This window comes from Lissotriton helveticus, chromosome 6, assembly GCF_964261635.1.
Source record: "Lissotriton helveticus chromosome 6, aLisHel1.1, whole genome shotgun sequence".
NCBI lineage: Eukaryota > Metazoa > Chordata > Amphibia > Caudata > Salamandridae > Lissotriton > Lissotriton helveticus.
In genome coordinates this window covers 151344233-151356756 of record NC_136067.1, presented here as the reverse complement: position 1 = coordinate 151356756, position 12524 = coordinate 151344233, and the positions used below count along the sequence as shown (strand labels likewise).

The 12524-nt window shown below is 40.6% G+C and overlaps 1 protein-coding gene across 1 annotated transcript in view; it reads left to right on the top strand.

The window, feature by feature from the left end:
- Nucleotides 1-1658, top strand: part of PCARE (photoreceptor cilium actin regulator) — a 143788-nt gene extending 142130 nt beyond the window's left edge. Inside the window, exon 2 of the mRNA XM_078646710.1 lies at nucleotides 842-1658. Coding sequence (XP_078502836.1) covers nucleotides 842-965 — 124 coding nt within the window. The 3' untranslated portion in view covers nucleotides 966-1658. The remainder of the gene's footprint in view (nucleotides 1-841) is intronic.
- Nucleotides 1659-12524: the final 10866 nt, after the last annotated feature.

Here is a 12524-nt window from a genome sequence, read left to right as displayed (position 1 = left end):
GAAAAGATTTCTATTGGAAACCAAGCATCTTGTGGCCATCTTGGCTTCAGCCCGCTAGTCATCGTCAAGGTTACTCACATCATTCTCCCATCGAACTTTAATAACATATTTGCGTCTTGAAGATGGATCTGTTTATCAAATTGGTGGTACAAATCCCTTCCAAATTCATTATACGATTTCTGCCCCCAGTCACCTCTGGATGCCCTGGGATGCCAAGAAAAGGTTTCAAATGTCCTATTTAAAATATAGGCTCATTAAGCCTGGGATTGTGTCTTTGAAATAAAAATACTAATGTCTGACTGACTGAGAGGTGGAACTGGCACTTGTAAATTGTATTCTATGCCCGAACCGAACTGACTCTTTCCTGCTGTCTGCTCCTGCCAGATTGTTCCCTGATTCAATGTAAAAGTATTGTCATTGTGAAAAAAAACACACGAAGAATGATTTTTAAGGAGATGACGTGTGTTCTTTAGAGAACAGTTTTCTCTCTGCCACCCAATGAGTGCCTCTGAATTGTTTCCCCTGTTTTAAAAAACATATTGGTAAATACTGATTTCATGTTATAATTACATTAAATGATGGGATATTTTTGTGGCAACCAAATAGAACTGCAACACTGTGAAATAAAGAACTATTTCTCCTTCTGAAAGTAAGAAACCTGATTCTGCTCTAGTTCCCTGTTAACACAAAATTTCAGGGCTGTATTTTACAACGAAGCATAAAAATAACATCCAAAGCTTTCAGCCTGTGAGGTAGCCTCACACATTTCTCGTTATGTGACCGCCTTGTACTTACCTCAGCGGGGGTGATCTTCTTATCGTAAGCCTCTTTTCTATTTCAGTGCCACGGACGTTGCCAGGAGGGAAGGCGAGGAGAGCAGCAGAGCGCATGAGCAGAAGGGGCTCGGCCGGATCTCTTCCAACATCGAGCTTTGCATTGTGGGGCAGGGACTCCAGAAAGATTGACAGCCTGCGTGCATCCGCCCATAGGCCTACAAAACGGAAAAATTGACGACTCTTTTTTTTACCAGATCTCATGCAATTCCGAGAAACAACTGAAGAAATTGTGAGATGTCTGATTTAGTAAAAAGAGTTTGATTTTATGTATATGTTCAAAATAATTTATATTCCTAATAGCTTCATAAAGGATGTTGATATTTATATCTCCCATATTCACCTTCATCCGCAAACACCCACTGCCTTCAGAAAGCTGAATGTGGTAGCACAACTATCTGAATTGATTAAAAATGGAAAATGTGTTCTTTGAACGATACAGTAAGCTATCGCCATTGAGTTGTGGCACGCACTGATGAGGTCTACTTTATGCTGTTTTCCAACCCTTCACCAGGAGATAAGTTAGCTCTTGCTATGCAAGAGCTTAGTCTCCTCAAGGGAGCGCCTTATTAAATAGGATGGGGAATTGTATACTGTCCAGACCGGCATTTTAAGAAATGTGCATATAGTGATAGTGCGTATGAAGTGAAATCTAATTATTCAAAATCACACCTAGGATCACAATCGAATAGAAATCTCTTCTTCCATGATGTAATTATGTGTGTGCGTATTTACTATGGAATTGCTTTGCACAACTTTAATGCAACCTGAATGTACCGTTGTAATCATGTGAGATGTGTCAGTACCAATCGATGCTAGTTGTTAGGAAACTAAATATAGAAATGAAATAAAAAATAAAAAAATCAATTATATTTATTTTGGATTGTTATATAGCACTCACTGAGCTCCGAATATCCTTGAGGCCTCTTGCAGGTAAGCTTGGAAGCCATTCTGAAGAGCCCCTTTGCAGTATCAGCTCCCATGGGTATTAGCTGATGGGAAAAGGATGCACATCAATCACTCTGTGGAATCTAAGGAAGCGTTTGAGCCAAAGTGTGGAGCCTTGAATATATGTTCGACTCACCTGCAAAACATTTTGAAAGAGGTTGAATGACTAGACAGTTCAGTGAGGCCGACCATATGCATATGGTCGTCTCTCGACTAATTGGTGCAGAATGTCTAGTTGAGTTGATTCTGCGCCCCCTGATGTCATCAGTAAGCATCCAAACTTCTCTATGTAGGTTCCCACAAACTGAATAATATCCTAACCAAAATTCCATGAGAGAAGGAAACTCAGTACAAGGACCCCCATTCTGTCCCCAGGATCCAATGCAACTCCCCCCTAAACTGTCATCTGTGCAGTATTCTTTATTTTTATTCTATATTATTTTTTTACATAGTCTCTTCTTACTACCAATTTCCATATCTTATTGTGATCTAAAGTGTTTCCCTCCATTCTTGATAGCTGTAAGTAAGAAACTCCAAGCATATTCACAGTTATTATTTATATTTATTACTTGTCTTTATCTACATTATTTCAGGAGAGTAGAGGAGTTCTGAGGACTAAACTTTATTAGGGCTAAACCTGATTTATGGTCTATGGTTGTCTTATGTTTCAACCTTAACCGATTCTTTGCTTTCACTGTGTTTCCCCAGGTTTCAAATATCTAGTGGAAAGAGGATAATCAACATACTTGTTATCAGAAGAGTCTTTGTCTTCTACCTGAAAAGACCAAGGCCTAGATTTACTAAGCCTTTGCGTCGCCATTGAATCTCGCAAGGTGATGCTGGGCAATGCAAAGGCTTTTTTTAATTTACAAAGTCACACAAGTCCTGATTTGCGTGGCTTTGTAAAGAAATGTAACACAAGACAGCCACTTGCATTGCATTACATTACATTTCAACTTGGGAGGCTTTCCATGGGTGGAGCATGGGCGTTCCCATACATCCACCCATAGATTTTGACGTATTCCTAGATTTACAAAGACTTGTAATCCTTGAAATGCATCAAAATGCTACGCCCTCCCAAGGAGAAATTTCTCCTCACTATTTCCTCTATCCACAGGCGCTGCTATATCTTTGTAAACCTGGAGCATTTCTGCTCTCTTCCTTTGATGCAATGCAATACAGCCACTCTGCTTGCTGCCCTACGCAGCAAATGTGCCTCCAAATCTCTGGGAAAATCTCAGCAGTTATTTGTGAACTTTGCTCAAAATGTGAAAAGGGTGTCAAAAACAATAATAGATGTTCGATTCAGTGCATCTCTTTGTGGTATCGAATGGCTACGTGGTGCCGTATTATGAATTAGATGGAGAGAAATTACCTCATGAAATTCCACGCTGCCCGATTCTGAATAGTTAAGTCTTTCCGCACCCTGTTTTTTCTGACTGTGATCCTAACTTGATTTTTCCAGCCAGTAAAACCAGATGAAATACCAAAAGACTTTGGCTGCAGCAGAAGTCAATTCTAATTTCCCTTTTTTTTGTGTTTCTTTTTACTGACAAGGGGAGCATACAGTGCTCTTCCCTGTCAGGTAAAAAATACATTCCTTCTTCCTTTCTCAGAGCAGTGGATACATGTATGGCAGAAAACTCCCATGGCATGTATGGCAGAAAACTCCCATGGAATAGTGAATTCTCTGTGATTTTATGTCTGAAAAAAATCAGTCTCATGCTGAAATTCCACATTCAATGGTGTTTTACTTGTAATTGCATAGTGATAGTGCAAATTTACCACATTGTAATGGTAAAATTGCATGTAAGTTTACCAGTACCACACACACCTTATGATTAGCCCCTTATGGTGTAGCATACAAGCTTATTGTCCATGCTTGAATCTAGACAACAATATTGCAGGGGCTTGATCATATTTATCATGAAAGAAATCCTTGGGATATATCCCAGAAACATGGCACTGGTACAAACAAAATCCAGGGCAAACCCATTAGCTTCCTATTGCTACTTGTGTAACATGGGATGGAGCAAACAGGTTTTGCTGCAGTCCATTTGATGGAAGGGATTTACTTAGTAATGGTTGTGCAGGGATGTTTGCCTTGCAATGCAGTTTTGCGCTCTGCCTGCGAGCTTTTGGTTAGTAAATTCGCCCTATGGTTTGCATTACATGCATTGCTTCGCATTTGTAGCCACTCAAATCGTTAGTTCAACATTGTACAAATCTTTTGTACATAAGGGCCAAGGATATTATCACTAAGTTACAAATGTAGAAAACAGACTTTGAAACCAAATGCAAGACGTACTTTTTTTCGACAAGGAGAGGATATTTATTTTAAGAACGTTTTATGTAGTCACCAAAATAGTAAAGAGTTTTCTCCAGGTTTCACCATGTTTCACGTGCTGCCCATGTTTTGGCTGAGAGCAAACACCCTTAGCTCTAGTCCAAATTACAGAAGCAGTCAAAATTATGTGAATGAAATGGCACTGTTTATATTCACCAGACACAAGTTATGCAATATCGCCCTTGAGACTTTCAGTAAAAAGCACATATGAAATTCAGTCTCTGCAGCTATTTAAAACATTTGAGGCTGTGTAACATTTGTTCATTCCGAAATGCTTTTTGTCTACTTAGAAATCAGTTCAGTGTGTCTGTGGGAGTATTCAAATGTGAACCCAAAGTATTAATGAGAGTGGTTTCTTAGCTTTTGCCAGGTTTATTTAAAATGTAACCTGTAATTGCTGTCAGAAACACGTAAATTGCACCTACAGGTCAACTGCAAGAGAATGCACTAACTTCCCTCCCAAGACTCGTCAGAAATCTGCATTTGCAAGATGTCCATTTAAGAGCACCTGGCAGTTAAAGAAGCAAGTACAGCTGTGCATGGACAATCGAGTGCCTTTTAGGAGTGAGCTTCATTCAGTTCAGCCAATGGACCATACATACATCTTTATCATAAGAACTCTTATCTAAATAATTTTCAAAAGTAATTAAAAAAAAGAAAAAATAGGGACTCATCCACAGTATGATGGGTACACAGAAAGAACTAATGGGTTGTCTAGTTAAAACATTTCCTATGTTATTCACTGTCACCAGGTTGGAAGCTTGGGCCCTGCCAAGAAAAGTGATCCGATATCACCCCATGGTATTTGCACCACATTTTCCAGGCACACTTGGAAAGAGCTTGCAAAGACCCCTTTAACATAGCATTTAGAAATAGTATGGAGGACAGACTGCTCTTCCAGATGTACAAAGATGCAAGGCTCGACTCTGGTAGAAGAGACTCCATGTGCTGCAAATAGAATATTTACTATTGAATTAACACTTGCGCTATATTATTAGTTTATTCTTTTTGAAAATGTTGATTCATAAAGTGTTTGATTTATTTATACTTTTTTATGTACCGGTGACTTTTTTCATAGCACTGCAGGTTTTCATAGCACTGTACATCAGCAGTTCCTATTCTTCAGACTTCTGCAGGCCACCATTGAATCACTCCTGGAAACCGGGGATGCCTGTGTAAGAAATATCTATGATCTGTCCCCCCAGAACAATGCACAAAAACCAGAAACAAGTATACATCAAGCAAATAAACAAATTATGAAATATTAAATTCACCAACAAAAAAATGCAACATTTAAAATGTTAATGGGAAAGGTCTGAGCTTTTGAAAATGTACTTTTATTTCTGAAAGATTCAACATTATACTAAACTCTAGCATATCACTTTTTTTTATCCTAATGCATGATCCCTTTTTGTCAGTGTCTAACAGTGCTTCAAATGAGGCCACCCCCTCACCAATACAGACTCCATTTGCTGTAGTGTTACTATGAATAAAGCTAAGATTAGATAGCTACTTACATTTTAGTCACTAGTTTCAAATTCTGCCACATTTACAAGGCATTTTAAAATGTTGAACTTTGCCTTTTTATGTACATATTCATCATTAATTCAACTGCAGTTAAAAATCACTGCTGTACAACATAGAGCAGGTGTCTCCAACCTTGTCTGCAATAAAAGCTACTTATGTTCAATGGAAATCATCCTGAGCTAATAATATTATTTGTAAGTAATATTGACCATGCCAGACAAGAATATATTACACCCCCGTGAGATATTATCACCTCAGTGACATTGGGCAGTGTTGCCAGCAGTGATGTAAAAAGGCTTTTAAAATTTGGAATGCCTCTACATGGGTAATATATGACAACCATAGCTGCAATGCTGCTGGCACCCAGATACTAATATTTGTAATATTGCATGATTTATCATCAGCTTATGAGGTTTAAAAATGTACACATTTTCACCTGAAAAAATACTCTTTTCATATCTGAGATACATAAATGAATTGAGCCAAACAAAAGTTTCTAATTGAGTACTTGGCTGCACACAGGAGAGCTGCTACAAGTAACTCCTTAGCTACCCGTCGTAGAAGCCTGACATAGAGGATAGCATGGCGAGAGGAAGCGTGTCTAATTGAAAAGGTTCAGTTGGTGCCAGTACTATTCTACACATAAATCCCATTCTAGTCCTCTGACGCATTGCTGAAGTGTGTCACAAAAGTGATGCAAATTCCAGCAATGGGTCATTACACATTGGCAAGTCCCATTTTTAATGTTCCTGTGTCAACAGGCGTCAGATTTTGACACAGTGGCGTCCTAGAACTGGTGCAGTGAAATCTGATAGATTTTACTGCACCACTTTGACGAAGCTTTTTGCGGGGGAATGCCCACCCTGCATACATTATATCAGACGCAGGTATAATGTAGCGCAGGGCTTTACAAAGTGACGCACCTGCCTAGATGCGTCACTTTGTAAATAGGGCACAACATGGAGCATTTGGTACGCCGGCTGTGCGTCACAAAAAGGGACACAACGGCGGCGCAAAAGTGTCACAAGGCCTCATAAATAAGGCCCTTGGTGGCTAGTTTAGAACTAGGCCACCAGCAGGTGCAACAAATGCTAGCAAGTGCCTATCAGTAGTGGTTAGGCAAGAAGCAGATATCAGCTGAATTAATATTTTAAAATATTAAAACGTCAGCTGGATTGATGACACTTGCTGATGTTCCTATCTACATAAGAAAATTAATATTCCATTTTTTTCTGTCCTTGGATCTTCATTGACAGTCATAATGGCTCCTGGATGGTTGTACATGGGGCACTTTACAAAGAGATTGGGCCAGATGTAGGTAGGCTTTTACCGGGTGGTAACGGCCGAATTCGGCCGTTACCACCCGGTAAAAGCAATTTGACATGTAGGTCCCTGTAATTCACAGACTCGGTAAATTTACCGGTAGGTAAATTTACCGAGTATGTAAAATACCGAGTCGGTATCATTACTGATTCCGGACAATTGGTATGTAGGTGGGACTCTTCTGAGTCCCACAAGCAGTACAACATCGGTATTTTACCATCAAATACTACTTGATGGTAAAATACCGTTTCTGGTGTGCATGCACATGTGTGCATGCACACCTATGCCATATGACAGGCAGACCTGCCCTTAGGGCAGGTCTGCCTGCCACATGGCACCCGAGCCTCTTTTGGGGGTGCCAGAGGGTGTCAAAGTGACACCCCCTGCACCCTTGTGACAGTCGGTATTTTCCGATGTGGTAAATACCGACCGGTATATGCCCAATCAATCCTATGGGCTTCAAAGCCCATAGGAATGCATGGGCATTGACTGGTCGGTATTTACCACATCGGAAATTACCGACTGTTTCCGATTCGGTAATTGCACATCTGCAATTACCTACATCTCGGTATTTTTATTTTCCGACCTCTTAAATACCGAGTCGGTATGACTCGGTATTTAAGAGGTCGGTAAATAAAAATTACCTACATCTGGCCCATCTCTTAGGCATGCATTTTTACATACATAAATATGCAGAGGGCTACAATGGTTAAGTTTTGTTTGTATTTTCTATATAAAAAGGCGAAATATATAAAAAAAAATAACTCACTTAAGGACTGTCATTTTCGAAGGAAGTCAAAGAAAACAGGACTATATACAGAACAGCTCACATGAGCGGAATAAGGAATTTGTTGCACCTTAATAAAAATGAATTGACGTGCTATATAATCACTAAGCCCCGCAAGCATCATGTACACATATTCTATGCTAACTCTAGTGTACATGGTTAGTTTTATCTTTTCTGTCCAACTTGGTGAGAAAAGATGTGTGATGAATGGTATTAAGGTCTACCATGGAATTTACAGAGGATTCCACAGTTATCTCTGGGAATGTGCAAACTGCCCCTCAGTCCCATAAGACACTGTGAAATTCTGTTGTGAGCTCCATGTTATTCACGTGTTACCATTTACTCATATTTAGTGCTTTTATGCATGTTTAAATATAACTCTAAAGTGCATTTCCGTGATGTTTATTTCCTCCACTGGAAAACTGAAACCCCTACCACTCACCCCCCACTAACTTTGGAGATGTTCCTTCCACCTTTCAATACCCTATCTGGTATTACATTTAGGGTTGATCCTGGTATAGACAACTTACTGCAAAGTTTGTGAATGCTCACAAATCAGTGAGTTTCTCACCACCGGAAAAGGCCTGAGGAGATTTACTCCTGTGTAGTGTTCTATCAATGGCGGTGTAATATTGCATGTCAACCAATTCATCAAATAGCCAATTAATTTACCTCAACGCATTGTGGAATGTGTCTTCTGCTTCATTTCAGTTCAACTGATTACACTTGATCAGTCCATTACAATACGTAGTAGAAGGAAAAGAAGGATCGGAGTATGGTGCACTGGAGATATGTAGTCATTTGTAACAAACTTGCAAAGACTTTGAAGTAATCAATGAGATAAAAATATTCGAATTCAAATAGTGAATGGTATCTTTGCTTGGAAAAAGCTACAAGGCAGCACATAATGGCAGAGTTGGTCCATCGTGAGTTGGAAACATACATCCTCTATTCAGGTGTTGACTATGTGCCTGGTATAAACAAGGGCTAAGTCTCCTGCTCTACCTACTTAGCCAAATGATTAGAACATATACGAAGAAGGTACATTTCTCACCAACACTCTGTTACAGTAAGAACACCAGAATCTCCCTAATCACAATTTGAACCATAATCAATAAGTTAACCTGTTCATAGTATTCAATGTCTCTTCCTGATCCTCTTTTGTTTCTGCCTAATTTTCTATTTTATGTTTACATCTGAAATCCAACATTGTAGAAATATTTTCTATGATTGTTCTTATTTTTTAAAGATTTGTTTTGTATGCTCATAAACGAAATACTGTCTTAAATGTGTGATTGTAATACTGCTGTTGGCTTTATAATATAATCTTGTATCTTGTTCAAAAGTGGTGCGTTTTGTTTTGAAAATAACGTAATTAACCACTATTCAGAGGTGTTAAAAAATTGTTGCACAGTTTTTCTTGCTATCCTAATATAATAGTGATGTGCATGCACTCGTTTCATCTGTGTGTTCATCAAAAATAAATGTGTTACACTAAGTACTATGCAATGTAATTACTTATATTTATTTGAATTGTTTTCTTTGTTTTGAGAGTCGTCATGCCTAATTTACTTACATTTTGAAAGCTGCACGATTATAAGGAGGAGTCTAAACTTAATTGTAACTACTCTTATCCCACCAGTCACTTCAGTGCTTTTAAGTGAGTTACCTTGTACTGGACAGTACTAGAGCAAGGCTTTAGAATTTTAAGAAGAATATCAGCTGTTACCGCACATGCATTTAGCACAGATGCCTTTACAACGCATACAATGCAATGTGTGGCCCTTTACAACATGTTGTATTACATCTTGGAACCTGGGCAAGGGAACAAAGGAAATGTCTAAACCAGATGGGGGATAGCCTAGACATTTCTACCGCTTCAAAGGATGGCACCAGGTGTAAATATTGGACCCTCAAACAAACTCTCACCCCTAAACTTGCGGAGAACACCCAGAAGGACCACCTTGTGCTTCAGATGACTACCCTGCTGCTTGAGGCCTTGTACCTCAAAGGACAGCCCTGCTGCTACCAGAAAACTTCCCTGCTGCTTGCTTGAAACTTGCCTTGTGCCCTCAGAGGTTGTTGCTGCAGCTTGAGGTCTGCCTTGCTACTTGATTCTAGGACTACCAGAGCGACTCCAAGGGCTAATTGACTGGCCTGCTGTGAGAGCTAGAGGGACATAACAAGCTCTTGAGACCTTCATACCCGCAACTGACCTCTGCCTGGAGTGAGTCCTGGCCCCCAAGCGGTGCCCAACTAGTCCTGGACCCTTGAAAGTGGTGCTAAAGGCGCTTCTCCAGCTAAAACCCGAAACGTGAGACGTAGACATTTTTCTACCAAAAAGAGGCCTGAGAACCGACAGGAGACTAGGGCACCTACTCAAGGTGCATCGCTGGTTGGACTGACTTCACGGTAACTCCCGCTACATTCTCCACAACAGCAAATCCTGTTCAGCGGCTCCTGTCTGAAGGGGTATTCTGCCTTGTGGATCCCTCATTAACTACAGCCTGCAGCTTCGTCCTGCTGAAGATGTTTGCCTTGCAAAATAGTGACAAAGTCCAAACACAGAAATCTTTACTGCAACTTCATCTAGCTGTTCCATGGGAACGCCTCCTCCTCGGACACCGATGGCTGCCTTGCCCCTCTGAACGTTACCTTCTCGGGTACTTTTCTTCAAAATTTCTTTCAGGTCAGAAGGTAAGCCAAGACCGGACCCAATTAGAAACACATGGCCCCATCAAGACAAGAGATCGATGCTTGTTTTTTAAGATGCACTTTCTTTTCTTATGCGCGATGGGAGATTTATTCCTGCTGTGTCTAAACTGAAATTAACACATTGCTTTAAAGTGGATTTTTACAGTTCTTCTCTACTTGTTTTCAAAAGGAAGGCTTTGGAGCTGTTCTCTGCGGGTGAACTCTTTCAAGCGAAGAGATAGCAGTACATTTCCCTCTTTATGGACATTTTGCAGCGCTGTAATCCATTTTCTGTTTGACGCTGACATAAAATCTGAAACATGCAGCAAATCATGCGCGTCCGGCGTCGATAGTGTGGAGAGAAGCTGCGCACTCATTAAAAAGTGTAAGAAGATAAGCAGACTGCGCGGCGTGCTTATTTTAAAGCAAGACCTTGCGCTCGCTTCTAAGAGACCAGGGGCTCTGTAGTTCATTAGCAACGAAACCCTTTCTGTTGACTTCAAAGAACATTCTTTCAAGTGTCTTCTGTTTTGTTGCTCCCTCAAATCAATAACTGGAATGATGTGATTCGCTCAGGCCGCCCCTGGCTCCGTAATGTGAGTAATTACGTGAGAAACCGCGCTTGAGTGGACATCTTGTAGCCGGGAATGTACTTGTTAGTGGCTATTGCTTGTATAAAAGGCACTCTACAAATAATTGATTTGAATATTGTTTGTTTTAGCCCTTTTCGCTTTGCTCGAGGGTGGAGACGGACTCTTTTGTGCTTACTGTCCAGAGGAAGACGAGTAACAGAGCCGGCTTGAACGATAGCATAGAAGGGCCGGGCCGCGATTGATCTGTGTATCACTTTCTGAATGGTGGCTTTTCTGTCCCTTTAAACAGGAGCCCTGGCTCACAAGGCTGGGCATTAAGAGCTTCTAAGAGACTTGAGGATGTCGAAGTCACCGCACTTATAGCATGGAGTGTAGGAGCGGAATTAAGGACTTGCCTTTACATTTACTGGTCCGATGGGGTCTTTCTTCGGAGGGGACAGCTGCCATAGTTAACGACTCAAGACAGTAGTTTCAGGGATGGGGTAAAGATGAGCAGGCGCGCAACATCTACTGGCCTAAAAGGGAGTTTCAGCTGTAGTGTAGTGAAGAAAGTGTCCTGCTTGACACATTGTTCTGTTAGCATAAGCTTATTAGAAGTTTAAACACCACTTTGCCACTTTGCAGCTTGTGCGCACAACACTATATGTAACTGTTGTCATAAGTTAAACTGCTTGATTTTCCTCGCATGAGAACGGTCTGTTTTTCACATCCTTAGACTTACATTGCGACCTTAGTCTTTACACTGCGTGCAGAAGCCTTCAAGGTCACCATAACAATGTATGCTGTTATTCAGGTTGATCGGCCCGCGCTCTAGACACAACACGGATGTATGACGTTACAATGCATACTTTTACCACGCATACCTTTACAACGCGGTTTTTACCACGCATACCTTTACAACGCATAGCGCTTAGAGGTGCTGGATAGTGGTAAGTATAATTTTCTATTCCAACTCCAGTCCCCGTGGACACTAGGGAAGGTGTTGGATAGAAAATTAAACGTATTCCCTATCCTAGAGCGCCCCCCAGCGCAATGCGTTGTAATGGTTTGCGTTGTAATGGTATTGCGTGGTAAAAAATGCGTGGTAAAGGTTGTATACCCACAACACGCACACAGTTGCAACCAACTGAAATTCTAGTGCCTTTAATATTGCACTGCATGCATGATTTGGGCACTTGGAGAAAAACCTTTTTCAGGGACAGAGAGCTTTGCTGATCCTGTGATGTAATTCACCTCTGCTGATCTTGGAGGTATGGGGTTCCCCATTCAAGCCTAAGAGATCGTCTATTATTATAAAACTTACTTCGTAGCAGGGGGGGTGGTTCACCAGGCGCTATAGGACCTTTTTCCTCTATCATTGTAACATGATGTCTCCCTTTGTGTTTTATGGGATTGTAACAATGTTGATTGTATTATTTCTAATCATATGCCTGCTTATGTTAGCCAAAATACTGCATCTTAGAGCACGTCGT